We start from the raw sequence: 18,957 nt of genomic DNA, 5'->3' as shown, positions 1-18,957 counted from the left end.
TAGGTGACTCCCAACTAGTTGCACAGGTCGAGGGTTCAGAGTTCATTGGCGTGCTGATTGTAATACCACTCAGCTGAAACCTGAGTCGTCTCTAGCCTGCTGGGTGATGGCGTAATGAGAGGTGTGGACTGACACAACCACGCTGCCGCTCTTCGCATATCCTGTATAGGAACATGAGCCACAAACACTGCTGAAAGATGCTTGAGCCCTTGTAGAATGCGCCATCAGGGTAAGAGGAGCAGGGTCCTTCACCAGGTCATGGCATGTGTGGATATAGGAAGTGATTCACAAAGAAATTCTCTGGGCCAAGACTGGAAGGCAGACAGAATGAAAGGCAATGACTACAAAAAGCTGAATAGATTTCCGAAATGACTTAGTCCTTTCTATGTAGAAAGCTAGTGCACATCTGACATCCAACAAATGGAGTCTCTGTTCCTCTCTGTTGACTTGCGGTTTCGGATAGAAGGCTGGTAGGAAGACATCCTGGTTACTATGGACTTGTGAGACCCCCTTTAGAAGGAAGGCCAGATGCGGCCACAATTGAACCTTGTCCTTGATGACGACCATATATGGTGGATCCGATGAAAGGGCTCAGATTTCCAAGGCCCTTCTGGTAGAAGTAACGGCCACCTTCCAGGATAAGTAGAGGAGGAACGCTAGTCCCAAGCTCACCCCTTCTGTCTGTGTCCTCCCATCACCACCCCACTGGGCCGTAGATGTGAGCCCCCTATCTCCCCTGCATCAGGAGCCCCAAGCCCCCCCTTCTCCCTCCGCAGCCAGAGCAATGACCCTGTCCCCCCTCACCCCACCTGGAAAAGCCCTGAGTACACACACACCCCTTGCCTGCAAGAGCCCTGGGCCAGCCACGCCTCCTCTACTCTCCCCTCCCCAGACCCCAAGCCACCTAGGAAAAGCTGCAGCGTCTCTTCCCAAAGAACTTGCGCTTTCATTATACCCCACACAGGTTCCAGAGCGGCTGAGGAGGTGGTATCTGGTATTCAGCTTCCTGGGTTCATCAGTAATCTCTCTGGACTCCTGTCGAACCCTGCAACATCCCTTAGCCTATTATATCTGCCACCCATGTTGCCAGTGGTTCAAACAGAGGTCCCATTAGCCTGGTCAACACCAAGTTGAGGTCCTGGGAGGGAGTGGCTGCTGTACCTGGGGGTATAATCTCTCCAAGCCCTGTTGTGCCTCGTCACGAACAGATCTATCTGGAAAGTCTCCAACTTCTGGAAGATGGCTTTCCCGACATCTGGACGGATGACCATTGGAGATGGATCTGCTGAGGTGATCCACTAGCTAGTTCTATGATCCCAGGAGATAGGAGTCTTCAAGATCGATCGAGTAAGCTACTGAAAATTCCCACAAGAAAAGAGTTTCCTGGCACAGGTGAGAGGAATGTGCTCTACTCTGCCTGTTTACATACATCATCACTATTGTGTTGTCTGTAAGAACCGAAACACACTTGCCCTTCAGGAGGGGTTGGAACGCCTGGCAGGCTTGGCAAACCATCCTGAGCTCCCTGACATTGATGTGTAGTGAGAGGCCCTGATTTCTAAAGGGCCCCAAGCGAGCTCCCCAGCCCATCGCCGAAGTGACTGATGAGTCACATTCATGGTTGGGGTCTCGAGAATGGGACCCCTGCACACACTGTCCATGGAACCAACCACTAAAGAAGGGAGGCCATCACTGGTGGAGGAAGTGTGATGACCATGTCTAAGTGATGTCGGCCCGGTGCATACGCCAACCAAGCCTGAAGAAGTCTGAGCCACAGCCTCGCATTTTGCACCACATAGGTGCATGAAGCCATATGGCCTAGGAACTTTAGGCAGTTTCTTGTAATGGTGATGGGGTGGTTTCTGAGGCTTCTATGAGCACCCTATTGCTCAGAACTGGGCTTCCAGGAGGAAGGCTCTGGCTTGGACCAAGTCAAGGCTCGCCAGGATGAATTCTGTCCTTCGAACAGGGGAGAGAGTAGACTACTGGATATTTATCAACAGGTCTAAGTCCTGGAAAATTGACTGCATTAACTTTACATTTGTCTCCATCTGGGTCTTGGTGCAACCTCTGATCAGCCAGTCAAAGTAAGGGTAGACCTGAACCTCCCTGGTTGGAATGGTTTTCTTTGATGCCAGAGATGACAGAGGGTGCTGAGGTTCCTGAGAAGCAGAAACAATGTCCGTTCTGAGTGCCGGGGGCGACGACTGGTGCTGAGACTCCCTAAGAATCGCCAGGGCGCTCCTTACAGAGGCTGAAGTACTGGAGTGCCACGAAGTGGGGTTTGTTAACCTAACTAACTGTTCTAACAACTACAATAACGGTAACAATATACACCAAGTAGAAATGAAGTCCACTGAAGGCGTACTTGCAAATATAAGGACGAGGTAGTTTCAGTGACTGTTGCAGGTGGTAAGAAGGAACTGGGGGATGCAGGTCGGCGGGCCCCTTTATACTGGCACTATGAGTGTGCTAACGCACAGGGCACCAGAGCTCAACCTGACAGATACCACTGAGAGAAAATTTTTCTGGCAGCCGTGCTCGGGACAAGCACACACATACTTTGGAATTGCCATGAGCAAGCACTTGAAGAACTAAGTAGTATTCCAAACTATTTCTAATATTTGGTGCTGGTTTTGTTGGTCTTGTAATCTCTGAAGATACAGAGAATACAAAATGTTTCAAAATCTTGCATCAGGGCAATAAACCAGCCAGTAACCAAAAAGGGTTAAGCAGCAGATTTCCCTATGGGCAGATTATACCACAGTTTTCCGCTATTGGGTTTCTTGCACCTTCTTGCAAAGCTTCTGATACCAGCTACTCTCTGAGAAGGCTCTACACAAGACGGATCACTGGCCTGATCCAGTATGGCAGTGTCTACGTTACCATATCTAATTGTAAAAGTCAGGCTATATCTACTTTACAGACCTTATGGCAGAACAGCTGTACTGCTACAGTTCTGCCGCTGTAAGGTCTCTCCTGTAGCCCCTCTTCACTGGCAGGAGAGAGCTCTCATGCCAGCATAATTAAACCACCCCCAATGACCGGCATTATCTAGGTCTGCAGGAGAGCCTCTCCTACAAACATAGCGCTTTTTCCGGTGAAACTTATGTCCGTCAGAAGTGTGTTTTCTCACATCTCTGACCCACAAAAAAGTTTTACCAACAAAAGTGGTAGTGTAGACAAAGTCTTAGTCAATCTGAAATCTAACCTAGAAGTGGGCACTAAGAGTATCCTGAAATAATTTGAAGAATATTCTGTCTTTCCTATGGAGATATATTCATCCACCCACTCACAAAAGGAGGCAATTTGTACCTAATCCTTTGGCAGATTCAGGATCTACACAGGGACACTAAGGTGAGCTAATCCAAATTAACTAAAGATGTGGATTTAAAGCAGATTAGTGAGGTCACATTAAACCGCTTTGTGGACAGCCTCATTCAGAATTAAAGAGGCCTTCATTTGTTTTAAATGAAGCTAAACAGGTTTAATGTGGTTTAACTCAGTGGTTCTCAATCAGGGGTAGGCATACCCCTGGGGGTACGCAGAGGTCTTCCAGAGAGTACATCAACTCATCTAGATATTTGCCTAGTTTTACAACAGACTATATAAAAAACACTAACAAAGTCAGTACAAGCTAAAATTTCATAGAGACAATTACTTGTTTATACTGCTCTATATTCTATACACTGAAATATAAGTACTATATAATATTTATATTCCAATTGATTTATTTTATAATGATATGGTAAAAATGAGAAAGCAAGCAATTTTTCAGTAACAGTGTGCTGTGACATTTTTGTATTTTTATGTCTTGATTTTGTAAGCCAGTAGTTTTTAAGTGAGGCAAAACTCAGAGGTATGCAAGACAAATCAGACTCCTGAAAGGGATACAATAGTCTGGAAAGGTTGAGAGCCACTAGTTTAAGTAATCTGCTTTAAATGCACATCATTAATTAATTTGGATTAATTTTCTTGAATGTTCCTCCACAGACAAGGCCTTTGGCTGTTGGGTTTTTAGGAAAAGACATCATAAAGGAAGTCCAAAATAGCTTTAAGCCCCACACCACAGAGCATAACAAAAGTTTCCTTACTTTTGGGACTATCTGGACTTCTTGTTGCAGCTCTTCCTTTTCCTTTTGGGGTTTTTAATCCTTCAGCAAGATATTGGTGACCACTTTCTCCTAGTTCCAACCTTCGCTTTGCCTGTTAAAAAGCAAATTTTGTGTTGATGGAGTGTCAAAAGTACATTGCACTTTACAAAGCACAGAATAATGGAGAAGTGAGGGAGGGGATAGACAGAGGAAGAGAACTTTACACAGCAACCTGTCTATCTAGGTTCTTATTCCACACTCATCACTATGGTATGAAAGTCTACTGGCACCTTAAAACAATTTAAATATTTTACTTAAAGGTCACAACGATAGCTATATTTGAATAAGCAAGTAGATCTTTTAATTTTAAAAGAAAACTGAGTTAGGGACATATTTCTAGGATAGTATCTAGTGAAGTTTGACTTTCTTGCACTCTGTCAAAGATCTAAAAATATTTCTATCTATCACTGTATTAAGAGTTCTAGTTACAGCACAGAATGTAACATTCAGAGTGAGCTCACAAATACACACAATGACTTACTTGTACAGCTACATTTTTAGTGAAACTTTTTTTAGGATTCCGTGCATCTTCAGAAAACTGCACCAAGTTATATTTCTGTAAATTAAATTTCACATGCACCATCTGACTTGGTAGCTATGAGAAGTTCATAAATACCAATAATAAAGTTACAGCAATGCTACAATGAACATGGCACCAAGAATTAAAATGTTTAAGCATGGGAGAAAGAAGGAAATCTGGCCATCTTGAAAGAGTCTTGCCATCATCTTGGATTATTTTTGCCTTAATCAAGACGACAACCATTCAGTTTAGCCTACCAAGTGAACTAGAATATATAAAAATTTATTCTGAAACCCAGACTGGAGAAAATGGACCAGTGACAGCATCAGAAAAAGGCTGTTTGAAGACTCTCTACCCAATGTGTTCACTTATGAAGTAGTAAAGCTGTATACAACCTTGCAAGAAATGAAAGAGATGGCTGAAACTCTGACGAGACTGCTCTGCTGAATTAGATAGCAATATAAAGATAGACAAACAACATAAAACACCATCATCAGTGTGAATCCTGTTTGTAGATACCTGAACTATTAATTTTAGAAGCTATTCCATGCCATTAGCCACTGAAATTGGACCTGGGGATAGCTGATTCATTATCCTAACAATAAGAGGAGCATTAACTTGAATACACACAAATGGGAAGGTGAAACCCATTTCTAACAAAATTAGCCTGCATAGCTGTTTCTGAAAAATGGGGCTAATACAACTAGATTTTATGATTCGGAGTACTTTATTTAAAACAGACTGACAAATAATCTAACACCAGAGAACTGTATCCTAGTAAGAGCTGCTCTGGGCTAAAGCAGGACAGCACATTCCATTATGGAGCTGTAAATAGTGATATATTTTTTTTAATATGTGCATTTTATTACTGGTTTGTCTCAGAGATCTCAAAATATATTCAATTTGTATTTACTTTTTGATAACTGACATCTTTGTGTTGGATTCCCTTTGTGAACCTAAGGCTCATTAACATTAGAGTCAGGGTACAGAGTTTCATCTTACCCCACAAACACAGACACACAAGTCACAAGCTGCTTTGAGTTATATTTATCTTTGAGTTGAGAGGGTAGGAGACTAATTCACAGATGACATAACTGCAAGTGAGCTATCCTACATTTCCTCACAAGCACAGACAAAATTATGCTGCTGCAGCCAGACATCCTGAAATAACAGCTCTCTAGAAAGGTCTGAGTTACCTCTGTTCATCTCAATAGGGCATTAACTCTGCAATCCAAGCCTGGCCATTTAAAATGTTGTTCTTAACAGAAACATCCTACTAACAGACTTTTTAGCCTGTGTGACTGGATTAATTTGACAAAGATATTACACAGGAATGAGATAAAACTCACTTGTTTTTTTAAATTTTTGTTTCTTCATCCGAGAATTCTGGGATGGAGGGAGGCAGGCAGGGAGAGAAAGGGAGACACTTCAGGATACAGCAAAACCAGGCCAGAGGGATTGTGTTAAGAAAAGAATGAAAGATCTCAGGAATATGTAGTGGGGAGAATTTTTTTTTTTTTAAGACAACACTTCATGAAACAACAATTATATTATTGAATAGTTTTAAATATCAACACGTTTTGTGTGGAATGAATTTGCTAACTAATCCTCGTCTCGCTCCTTCCCCAGCCCCACAGATTTCGCAAATATTTTAAGGAAAACAATTTAGAAATTTGTAGTGGCCATAGCCACCAGGAGGTTTACATAAGCATATCTAAGAATATATAGCAAATAGGAGCTTTTTTTAAGGACTTGCCCACTAACACCCTACAACCTTCTCCTCTAAACTTTATATTACTAAGTACCAACCATGGTTATTCAAACAGCATCTTTTAGCTGCTTCCAATAGTACTGCATGTTTGTGTGTTTTACAGAAGGTGTTTAAAACAGCAGAATGGTCTTGTCAGTTTCATTAAGACTGACTATATAGGACTATATGTATACACAGGCAGAGCAGGACTATGGATCTCGGGCAATTAGCACAAATACTACTTCAGAGAGTTATTTTGGAGAACACAAAATAGTTGTATAGGATATGGAATAAGACTTAACATTTGCTGGATATTCAGAAGAGTAAAACAGCTTGGTAAATAGGTATTTTAAGACGCAGTTTCAAAAAATCCTTTTTAGACTGTTTTAATTGCAAGTCAGACATATTACACTTCAGATAGGAAGTGTATTTTTGCATATCCCATATTTGATAAAGATCCAAAAGTGGTAGAAATAGTGTTCTCTCTGTTTCCTTTATTGCAGAAAGTCTGTAGGCCAAGGGTTTCATTGCTCATACTGTTGAATACTGATCCTTTAAAGGGCAACAGACCTTTAATATCTGAACTGTCCAGGAGAGGGAGAAAATTCTAGACTCTGAGTATGTTGGGGTCACCCTGCAAGTAGTAACCAGAGCTGCTGGAAGCCAGATTGTGACTGGAATGTGGCTAACACGCTACTGGGGTCAGAGCTGGTGGACCAGGGCTGTAGCTATACACCGACACTCAGTGTGACCTGCATGCTGGTAGTCTGTTTGTGAGTGGTCTAGGTTGGTAGCTACAACAGCAAAATGCTGTGAAGCACCCATGGTTGTGTGGCTGGTGTGAAACAACCCTTCGCTGGTCTGGATTGCACCTCAGAATGTAACACCATATAACTATTTGGAGGGGAAAATTCGGTCATTGTATCTCATCTGGTTAATAGGCAAATCCTGCAATCCTTTCATGGGCATTCAAGGTCCAAAGAGCACTGGAACCTCTATGGTTCCACTAAAAGAAGGGACAGGCCAAGAAGAGAATGTGTACAAAACACTGACCCCAGTGTACACCATTGGACATGCTGTTGGGCAGTGCTCCCTCAAGCTGCATTGAAGGGAGTTCTGGTAAAGAAGTTACATTACTTCACAAACTACAAATACCAGCAGTACATAACTGGCCAGAGCTACTCTTCACTTCAGCTTTAGGTGGGGCAGAGGACACTCTGTTTCCCCTGTCCTCCATGCAAAACTTGTATACTTGGGTTTTCTGCAAGGGACAATAATTTGCCCTTTGTTTTAGAAGTGAAGAAGATAATATTTGACTAACTAGAAAAAGGCAGTTTTCCTCCAAGATCATATTAAGCTCATACTCTTGCACTTTTTTCATATAGCTTTTCCCATTCTCTTTCTTTCTTACTACTTCAGTGTAGGCCAATTTTTAACTCAGAAGTTTTCCTCTTGACAAAACGTAAAAAAGCAGCCACAATTTTATCAGGTCTCAGTTAACACACCTACAGATAACAATAAAATGTCTATCCTGGTCAGCTTCTTTGAGCAGTATTATTGAAGAGAACTCTCCCAAGAGACATGCAGAGAAACCAGTATAGGATAGACCTCTGCTAAAAACATGGAGGGAACAGATATTTAAGTCAGGCCTCTCTTTTTGAAGCAGCAGTTTGCAGCCACAGTTACCTTATTAATCGATCTGCAAATAAAATAACGACTGCTTGTTTGAAAAAGGAATCAGCCTCTGAAAGTTGGTCAGTAAGTCTTCAGCTTGGATAGATGCTTACATAGGGTACATAGATTGCGTCTTAAATTGTACAGGAGCCCAAAGAAACACCCTAGGAATTCTAGTGAAAGCAAGGAAGACTTGATGCAACTGCATATTAAATCAAAGGAAACTAACTCAAGTGGTGGAGAATAGGATTAAAGACAGACATTTGGATCCCTGATGTCCTTGTTAAGGAGTGATTCAAACACACAGGAGAGAAATTCAGCAGATAATCATTCTACTTGCATCTCTACACTGGGGTCTATTCCCAACTCTAGCATTTGTGACTCTGCACAAGTTACTTAATATTTATGCTTATTCTCCAATTTGTAAAATGAAGAAAACACAGGGATGTTGAAGTTCTAAATCATTCGTGCTTACTTTGTAGGTACTTTAAGACAGTCAAATGGAAAGCACCAAGAGGTACTGCTACATTAAATATTATTAAAATACTTTATTTTATTATTAAAATATATGAAGAAATGTTAAAGAACTGATGAAAGATGCTAGGTAAAGAAGCTCCAGGTGTTACTATCATCATAGTGGTCTTTTGAGGTTGGAAATGGACACTAATAGCTGCTAGACTAAGGTTGTATCCTTTTTTTTCCAAAAACAAGGAAAATGATTCCCTCCCCCCCCACGTGGCTCACTGTAGTACTGAGATTTATCACACTGTGGGGTTCCTGAATGATCAGTGGAGCCCTTCCAAAACATTATCAGATCCAATCAGAAAGGAATAGGGCATTAGGAGCTGAGATTACATGGAGTTCATAAAAAGATCCAGCAGAAGGAATTTGAGGATTTATTTATTTTTAAAACAGACTGCATTACATGAAAGCTCCTGTGCTGCCTCTGGCAGAGCAAGGGGAATTACACCCCCCTTTTTTTAAAAAAAAAGCAAACAACCCAGCAGCATCCACTGGGGACAGAATCGAGTACAGTAATACATCTATAGGAAAAAACAATGAGCACTCTGAGCTGAAAGATAAATTTCTAGTGCTGTGCTGCAGATTGTAGCCAGGCTCACAAATACCATCTATTATTAAAATTGCCTTACACTTCCATTATAAGCCCGTTTTCAGTTATTTATAACTTTGCCTAGCCATTTGGTCTGAAATTTTACATGTGGGATTTCTGCCTACAGCTGGATTGCTTTGGAAAATTTCAGCCAAAACAATTTAGCCTTTTCCAAGAATTAGGCTAAGGGAAAATATGTTTTGCCCATGTTAAAAAGAGAGAGAGAGAGAGAGAGAGAGACCCGCTCTAATGCCCCCATGCTTTCAAGTAGGAAGATTAAATTTGGCAGGGGAGTGGCCTTTCTGTCAGGGATCTGCCTCTTGCCATCCCTCTGAAAATTCATCCAAATCTGGCCAAGTTATAAACCTCTGAAAAATTGCAGTTCACATATGTTAAGTACAGACTTCAGATTTTAGCAGTTACATTCCCTCACTGAGCATGCTCCATCCCCTCACAGTTCCTGCATATGCCTGGATTGCACACATACCATCCCCACAGAGCAACTAAGCACACTCCAGCCTACGGCTACAAGGGCTCAGAAGTATTTTCCCTGTAATTGCTGTTCCAGGCTGGCCATCAGAACAGAAAGCAGGGAGCTTGTCTTTCCTTTGCTTTCAGTGACTACTGGCACTCAGGCAGCATAGACAAGAAAACATAGAATCATGGAGACATAGGGCTGGAAGGGACCTTCAGAGGTCCAGCCTCTTGCACTGAGGCAGAACCAAGTATCCCAGATCATCCCTGACAGGTGTTCAACCTGTTCTTAGACACCTCCAAAGATGGGATTCCACAGCTTCCCTTGAAAGCCTATTCCAGTGCTTAACTATCTTTATACTTAGAAAATTTTCCAAATGACTAACCTTAATCCCTCTTGCTGCAAACTATTTCTTTTTCAACCTTCAGCGGACTTGGATAACAACTGATCACCATCCTCTTTTCAGGTCTCTCCCTTCCCCCTCCTCCCGTCTTTTCTCAAGACTAAACATGACAAGTGTTTTAACCTTTCCTGATAGATCAGGTTTTCTGAACCTTTTGTCACTCTCCTCTGGATTCTCTCCAATTTGTCCAAATCTGACTTCCACGTATAGAGCTCAGAACTGGAACCATACTCTCTCAGAGGCTAGTGCTGAGTAGAGTGGGGCAATTACTTCCCATGTCTTACATATACCAGTCTTGTTAATTCAACCCAGCATGTTGTTAGCCTTTTTTAGCAGCTGCATTGCATTACTGACTCATTTTGTGAACCATTACAACCCCCACATCCTTTTCAGTAGTAGAACTGCCTAGCCAGTTATTCCCCATTTTGTAGTTGTGCACTTCCTATGGGTAGCACTTTACACTTGTCTTAACTGAATTTCATCTTTTTGATTTCAGACCAATTCTCCAATTTGCCAAGGTCATTTTTAAATCTAATCCTGTCCTCCAAAGTGGAGCAACCCCTCCCAGTTTGGTGTCATGTGCAAATTTTATAAGCATACCCTCCCGTCCCTTACCCAAGTCCTTAATGAAAATATAGAATAGTACTGAACTCAGGACAGACTCCTGCGAAACACCACTAGATACATCCCCTGAGTTTGACAGCAAATTAGTAGTCTGATATGATTGGAAAAGGGACAAAAGTGAGATTAAGGAGAGGAAAAGGAGTAGACTAGGGAAAGGAGTGTGGTGAGACAGATGCAGGGAGATATACTAGAACTGGCTGGGCAAGAAGACTGGGAGCTGGGAGCGTAGGCTGGAAATAGGACTTGGCGAGGAAAATAGGGAGTGGAATAGAAGCCAGTTGGTTGACAGGGAGAGAAATAGAAGATAATGATTCAACAAGCGCTATGGGACAGTGGCAGATTTAACAGTCTGCAGGGTCAGCAAATGCTGACTTGGATTCCATCTGGTTCACATGCACACCCCTGCCATCTTCTCCCAATGGCAGAAGAACAAAAAGATAGGCCTTTGGGTAGGTTTTTATTTGTGGGCTCCCCTGAGTGCCCCCACATTCAAATAAACTCACTCCTCCCAGCCCAACTCCATGCCATGGCATCTGCTCCCTTTGGTCCAGGCCCTGCACGAGTGCTGCTGCCATTAGAGCCATCACCACTGCAGCTGCCAAGTGAGAACTGCTGTTGCAGAACGCAGAGCGGGGAACCATCGCTGCTGCTGCCACCAAAGCTAGAGTCAGAGCTGCCAGGAAGAGTAACACGCTGATTCCTGCTGCCCACATTTGAATGTGCCTGGGCAATGGAAAGGGAGTATGGGCCTCTGACCAAAATGGAAGCTCTGCCACTGGCAGTCTCACGCCTCAGAATTCATGGCAGAATCACTGTTTTGGAGGCCCCTTGTGGGAAAATTCAAATGAGAGCAGTGGGGACCAATACACTGCAGCAGGCTGCAAACAATGGAGCCAGCAGCCTATTGTGTGTCTGAGCATTTCCAAGCCTGCAGGAGCCCTCCAAAGTTCTCAGGTCCCTTGACTGCTGCTCCAGCTATTCCTCTGCTACTGCCATCTGCTCCCCCACTTCATTCTGGGGCCCCACCTCATTGAATCACTGTCATCTGTTACCCCCAACCAACTGGTTTCTACTCCACTCCCCATTTCCCTTACTAAGTCCTATTCCCAGCTTACCCTCCCCACTCCCAGCCTCCTTGACCTGCCAGTAACTGAGCCAGTCACCATGGCAAGGGATCCCCTCGCTGCCTCAGGGTTGATGCAATTGTATAGGCTGCATGTGTCTAACATCACCCCTGGCCATTAGCCATTTTTATAGGAGTTTCAGGAGACCCACACCCACCTGTCCTGCAGTGCCTTTGCAAAATCGAACACTTGAGCATGCCAGCCCAGTGTCTGATAGCAGCAGTTTCCTACCCCATCCTGCCATAGCCATAGCCACTGGGCATGCTCCAGCACTGCCAAAGCTGCTATTGGGAAAAGAAGTTTGTTTCCATAGCTTCCTCTTGCTGTGGGACACCAAGATGTGTGTCTGCCAGCTCTGGCTTCTCCCCAGTCCGCCTCACTCTAGGTCTGCCTATCTCTACTAGATTCTGCACAGAAAAAAAACAAAAAAAAACCCCACATTTTTAGGATTACCCTCACAACTGAAGGATAAAATTCAGCAGCACAAAAATACACTTTATTGAGGCCTATACTTCCAACTTAGTTATTCTCATACTGGAAGGTATTTGAAAATGAAAACCATAAATAGAAATGCAAGTCTGGTTTTAGAAAATGAAAAGAAAAAGATGGTTATTAAACTATTCCAAAGATCCTAAGCAGCAGAAGCTATCATTCTGTAAACTTCCTAATCAAATCCTGAAGTCTGGCGTAAAGTCAAGAATTGCACTTCAGTTCAGCAAACAATGACAGTCTCATGCTTAATTCAGGAAAATGATTTGTGCATACCATTGAAGTTGTACCTGTAATAGTAGCTGATGGTATTTCAAGAGAAACTTTTCTTGAAATTAGCAACACTGCAGACCCTGTAGATGAGCTACAAACCAACAAAGCCAGATATGCCAAAGATGATCTTAAAACCAAAAAACTCAAGGACATTACAGATGAATTTGAAAGGAGCAAAACCAAAGGCCCTCTAGAAGAGCAGGTCAACAATGAAGCAGGTCAAAGCAGTCTTCCTGCTGAAATACATTTGAAGTTCCCATCTGATTAGTCACTTTTCAAGATTCTGTTTTATGCAAGGGATTCCAGGAGGTATCTACCCTATTTGGTTTCCTCCATCCTAGCCAACTTAAAAATATAACTTTACAAGAGTCAAAGGAGCAAGTCCTTAAACTCATTGGAAAATAATTTTTCTTTAGACTTGGCTCACGAGATGTATTTCAAGATGTATTGTTTTGCAAAGGACACAGAGGTGTGCAGTTTGCCACTTGGAGTCCAGAACTACTTGAATTTCTTAATTTCAAGTTCTTTTGAGGATGTATTATTAGAAATGGAAGGCTGTGTCAACTCTCTCTCTATCATACCAATTGGGGTGGCTAATACTGAATTGCAATGAACTCATTAAGACATGTCAAAAAACTACATGCCTTCAACACTATCAGAGTCACAGCTGAATGACCTTGCTCACCTTGCAACTGAGAAAGACAAAACAGAAAGGTTGGAGCTGGACAGCATCATAAAACAGATAAGAGGACAGAAAAATAAAATCGGAGGGGGGGGGGCGGGGAGGTGGAGAAGTAGTGGAGGGAAAGGCAGAAGGAACAGAGGGCTTAGATTTCTAGGAGGGACTCAGAATAGAGCCTGTACAAAGAAAGGCATGACCATCACTGCCACAGACAGCAAGATTGATTTAACAGGCAAAAGCAGAAGTGACAGGAGGAAAAGGACGGTTACTCACCTTTGTAACTGTTGTTCTTATCCATTCCAATTAGGTGTGTGCACGCCACGTGCACACTTGTAGGAAGATTTTTACCCTAGCAACACTCGGTGGGTCGGCTGGGCGCCCCCTGGAGTGGCGCCGTTATGGCGCTGGATATATACCCCTGCCGACTCAACGGCCCTTCAGTTCCTTCTTGCCGGCTACTCCGACAGAGGGAAAGGAGGGCGGGTTTGGAATGGATATGAGCAACACATCTCAAAGAACAAACAGTTACAAAGGTGAGTAACCATCCTTTCTTCGAGTGCTTGCTCATATCGATTCCAATTAGGTGATTCCCAAGACTTACCTAGGCGGTGGGGTCGGAGCGAGATGTTGCAGAATGCAAAACTGCTAAGCCAAATGCTGCATCGCCTCTGGACTGTTGAACCAATGCGTAATGTGCGGCAAAGAGGTGAATCGATGACCAGGTAGCTGCCCAACATATTTCCTGGATGGGGACATGGGCCAGGAAGGCAGCAGATGAAGCTTGCGCCCGAGGAGAATGGGCGGTGAGGTGGCTAGCCAGAACGTGAGCCAATTCATAGCATGTGCGGATACAGGATGTTACCCAAGATGAAATCCGTTGGGAAGAGACCAGTAGGCCTTTCATTCGGTCTCCGACAGCTACAAAGAGCTGAGGTGACCTTCGGAAGGGTTTGGTTCTCTCGATATAAAAGGCGAGAGCCCTGCGGATGTCCAGGGTGTGTAGCTGTTGTTCCCGATGCGATGGGTGCGGCTTCGGGAAGAAAACTGGGAGGAAGATGTCTTGGTTGACATGAAAGGCGGACACCACCTTAGGGAGGAAAGAGGGGTGTGGTCGCAGCTGTACCTTGTTCTTATGGAATACTGTGTACAGGGGGTCCGTTGTCAAAGCCCGAAGCTCAGATACTCGTCTCGCCGAAGTAATAGCGACAAGGAAGGCTGTCTTCCAGGAGAGGTACAGCAGCGAGCAGGTAGCCAGTGGTTCGAAAGGAGCACCCATAAACTTGGCTAGCACCAGGTTTAGATCCCAGGTAGGGGTCAGGCATCTAACTTGATGATACAAATGTTCCAATCCTTTGAGGAACCTTGAAACTATAGGGTGAGAGAAGATTGATCGGTCATTTTTCCCTGGATGGAAGGCGGAAATGGCTGCCAGATGCACCTTTATGGAAGAGACCGCTAGGCCCTGCTCTTTTAGGGACCAGAGGTAGTCCAGGACAGTGGTCCCCAGACAGGTGTCCGTTCCCAAGTTACGCTGAGCGCACCAACAGGAGAAACGCTTCCACTTGGTGAGATATGTCATCCTAGTGGAAGGCTTCCTACTGCCCAAGAACACCTGCTGGACCGAGGCAGAGCAACACAACTCAGACTGGCTCAACCACGCAGCAACCATGCTGCGAGATGAAGGGACTGCAGGTCCAGATGGTGAAGCCTGTCGAAGTCCTGTGTTATGAGGTCTGGCAAAGTGGTAGAGGAATCAGGTCTGCCACTGAGAGCTTGAACAACTTGGTGTACCAGTGCTGCCTCGGCCACGCTGGAGCAATCAGGATCAAGTAGGCGCTGTCCCTGCAGAGCTTGAGTAGGACTCTGTGGATGAGTGGAAACGGTGGGAAGGCATAAAGTAGGTGCCTGTTCACTGGATCAGAAATGCATCCAAGAGGGAGCCCGGAGAGCGTCCCTGGAAGGAGCAGAACACCTCGCATTTCCTGTTCTCTCGGGAGGCAAAGAGGTCTAATGTGTGGAAAGCCCCACTTCCGGAAAACAGAATGGATGACGTCTAGGCGAATTGACCACTCGTGAGACAGGAAGGATCTGCTAAGGTGATCCACCAGAGTGTTCTGGACTCCTGGGAGAAAAGACGCTACCAATTTGATCGAGTGGGCTATGCAAAAGTTCCAAAGGTGGACAGCTTCTTGACAAAGGAGGGAGGAGCGTGCTCCGCCCTGCTTGTTTATGTAAAACATGGCCGTTGTGTTGTCCGTGAACACTGATACACAATGGCCTTGGAGATGGTCTCGAAACACTTGGCATGCTAGACGGACTGCTCTCAGCTCCTGCACATTGATGTGTAAGGCCAGTTTTGGGGCGATCAGAGGCCTTGAATAGTTTGTTGCGATTCAGGGGGAAGGCTTGATACCTGGAGCCAGGAGATACGCCTCAGCATGACGCTACCATTCGTTCACCGATTAGACAACTAGAGAGCAAGGAGGTGGGTGAGTGTAGAGATATTCATACCCCTTTGAGGGGACCATATATTTTCTCTCTACTCCCCTTGCTGTAGGTGGAATTGAAGCTGGGGATTGCCAAATGGTGTCCGCATTAGCCTGTATGGTGCAGATGAATGGAAGAGCGACTCTAGTAGGTGCATCAGCCGATAGGATGTCCACGACCGGGTCCTCTATTTCAGGGACCTCCTCCACCTGCAAGTTCATATTCTGAGCCACTCACCTCAAAAGGTCCTGATGGGCCCTGAGGTCAATTGGTGGAGGGCCTGAGGAGGATGTCCTTGCCACCGCCTCATCAGGCGAGGAGGAGGAGGAGGAGGAGAGGCCCAGGACCAAAGGGTCCTGTGGTGGCTCCTGTACTTGAGGGGCGTCATCTGCATCCGGTGGAACCTCGGCGACTGTAGATGGAATTGGAGCCTCATCTGTGCCCATGGGCGGGGGGGGGGCAGCTTAATGTCGCCTCTGGTACCCGGTGTTCTGACGGGGCCGACCACTGAACCACTGATGGTGCACCTTGGCTTTGGTGGTATGCCCACGGTGTCCAGAAGGACCAATGATGAGGCCCTTGCTCATGGCTCTGTCTCTCTGGGAATATATGGCTGGGGACGTCAGAATCACACTCCTGATGATAGGATGCGCTACCAGCCTGCGATGACACCAATGTGCGTCTGGAAGGCCACAGAGGTGCCGATACACCTTGGGAGGGCGCCACCATTCTCGACGCTCAGGCCCAGGGCGGTGCTGGGGAGCGGTACTGGGAGCTATAATGCCACCACGAGCGAGACCTGGACCTTCTACCATATCAGTGCCAGGAGGCTGACCGAGATCTCGCGTCCCTTCATCTGGAGCGACTGCGGGATACACGGCACCGAGATCGGTGCCATGAGCAGGATCGGTACCAGGAGTATCTGTCCGGCGAACGAGATGTCGAACAGTGCCGCGAGTGCGACCAGTACCGCGATGGAGAGCGGTGCCGGGACTGCGAGCGGTGCCGGGTGTGGGAGCGGCGCGATCAAGAGTGTCTGCGAGACCAGGATCTTGAATGACGTCTCTCTGGTGGACCAATGGAAGGAGGCCTTACAATGGTCGGCTTGCCGATGGATTGTATGACCTACACCGGCAGTGCCAGGGGTTGAAGCCGTGTTGACTCCGTCAGTGCGATGAGCTCCCTTGCTGCAGAAAAGGTCTCCGGTGTAGAAGGGAAGGCAAACTCAACCACAGCATGAGCTGGGAAGCTGTCAGGCATCAGACTCGACGGCCCTTGTGGGACCGGAATCGATGGTGCCGAGCTTGGCGGAGGCGCAATCTGCAGTGTCACAGTCGATGGTGCTGCGGCAGATGATGGTGCAGACGAACCATCTTGGAAGGGCGCTCCTTCCGTGGAGCAGAAGTTGAAGCACTATGTTGCTTCTCGAGTTTCGGGGACAGGGAACGGTGCTGAGCAGATGTCGGTGCCGGTAAGTGTCGGTGCTGGGACTCCTTCTCGGTACCGGAGCGGTCTGGGGCCAAAGGGGTGCTCCTTACTGAAGCAGTCTGTTGGGTGCTCGGTGCCGACGCTGCAAGACTAAGTGCCGACTCCATGAGGAGCTGTTTCAATCGAAAGTCCTGCTCCTTCTTTGTCCTTGGTTTAAATGACTTCCAGATGCGGCACATAGCTAAGTGGGATTCCCCTAGGCACTTGAGGCAGGAGTTGTGGGGATCCCCTATTGGCATCGGCTTTTGGCACGCCGAGCACAATTTGAATCCCAGTGCCTTGGGCATGGGCCCGCACCAGGGTAGAGGAATGGGGCTAATCCCCGATCCCCCCCTTAAACTATATACACTAACTAACTAATACTAACTATAACTACAAGAACTCGAACTATACACACAGTAACAGCAAAGAATTACGAGTAGCTAAGGGATTTGGAGATCAGCAAAGCCGCGCTCCACAATTCCAATGACCATCATGGGCGGTAAGAAGGAACTGAAGGGCCGTTGGGTCGGCAGGGGTATATATCCAGCGCCATAATGGCGCCACTCCAGGGGGTGCCCAGCCGACCCACCGAGTGTTGCTAGGGTAAAAGTCTTCCAACGAGCGTGCACGCGGTGTGCGCACACCTAATTGTAATTGATATGAGCAAGCACTCGAAGAAGAACAAGAATTACCTGCAAACATATGTAAGCGGCCCAGGATGTTTAGGATTTCACTGGGAGGTGGGAGAGAGAAAGGAGCCTTCGCCAGAAGAAGTGAAGGTGATCCATTAGCTATACAGTTCAACCAATATGAGCAAAGCTCAAATGGAAAACTGTTAAAAGTTATTGTGGGGCTAGGGGAGAGATGAGAGAAGACTACCAAGTTACTGTCTTTGAACTTTGAGTGGTGGCTCTATATTCTGTATTGGCCTCTGTTCAGTAGGTATGAGATAAATTTGAAATCTCACACTCCAAGCTCTTGGAAGGAAGAGGGAATTTTTATTTCAGTTCTCCTACAGAAACAGTTTCTTTCATATACAGTCATAAGTTTAGGTACAGTCACAGGTACAACAAATAAATCGTACCATGCTATCCTTCATTTCAATTCTGACCATATGAGAAAGAAGATTCATGAGAAAAGTAGAAAGTAAAATGTAATTGGCTGGGATAATTCCCAGTTGTTTTCACATGAACTATGTTTTCACCATAAACTAAATTGTGTGTCCTGAAATATATCTATTTAGCATCTACACAGGGATTGCATAGGGAGAAAGGGATATTTACCAAAAACACATTTGCTATATACAGTTCTTTTAAGGAAGGAGCTGGAAACGGCACTTCACTTAGGAAAAATAATACATATTGATAATGAAGGTTTGCAGGTAGTCCAGCCATGAAAACTAGTATGAGTCAGTATTATTTCTGGTAACCACAGAAAATGAGCGCCTTCAAAATTAAATGCCTTGTAAGACAGGGCAGATCTCTAGCTAGGCTAAAATCTTACACATTAGTCAAACTACCTGATTTGCCTGACAGTTTTAATGACAAACACCAGGCATCTAAAGATAAATATTTTGAGAGAAATACAGCTTAAAAAATTGTCAAGATCTTTTTAACCAATAACAAGAGAAAACAAAACTGAGTGTTTCAAAGTAAAACTGTGGTCAGAGAGGTGACTCCACAAAAATGGCTCTTCCGACAACTCCTCTGTGTACTGACCAA

At 45.1% G+C, this 18,957-nt stretch overlaps 1 protein-coding gene across 3 annotated transcripts in view; it reads right to left on the bottom strand.

Annotated features, from left to right (window-relative positions):
• E2F3 (E2F transcription factor 3) overlaps window positions 1-18,957 on the bottom strand; it is a 64,067-nt gene that overhangs the window by 10,125 nt on the left and 34,985 nt on the right. For all 3 annotated transcript variants that reach the window (XM_030552523.1, XM_030552524.1, XM_030552525.1), the window contains exon 2: window positions 4,095-4,206. In XM_030552523.1, coding sequence (XP_030408383.1) covers window positions 4,095-4,206 — 112 coding nt within the window. The remainder of the gene's footprint in view (window positions 1-4,094; window positions 4,207-18,957) is intronic.

Source organism: Gopherus evgoodei, chromosome 2 (assembly GCF_007399415.2).
Source record: "Gopherus evgoodei ecotype Sinaloan lineage chromosome 2, rGopEvg1_v1.p, whole genome shotgun sequence".
Lineage (NCBI taxonomy): Eukaryota > Metazoa > Chordata > Testudines > Testudinidae > Gopherus > Gopherus evgoodei.
The sequence above is the reverse complement of the archived record's forward strand: the minus strand, read 5'-3'. Positions and strand labels throughout refer to the sequence as shown.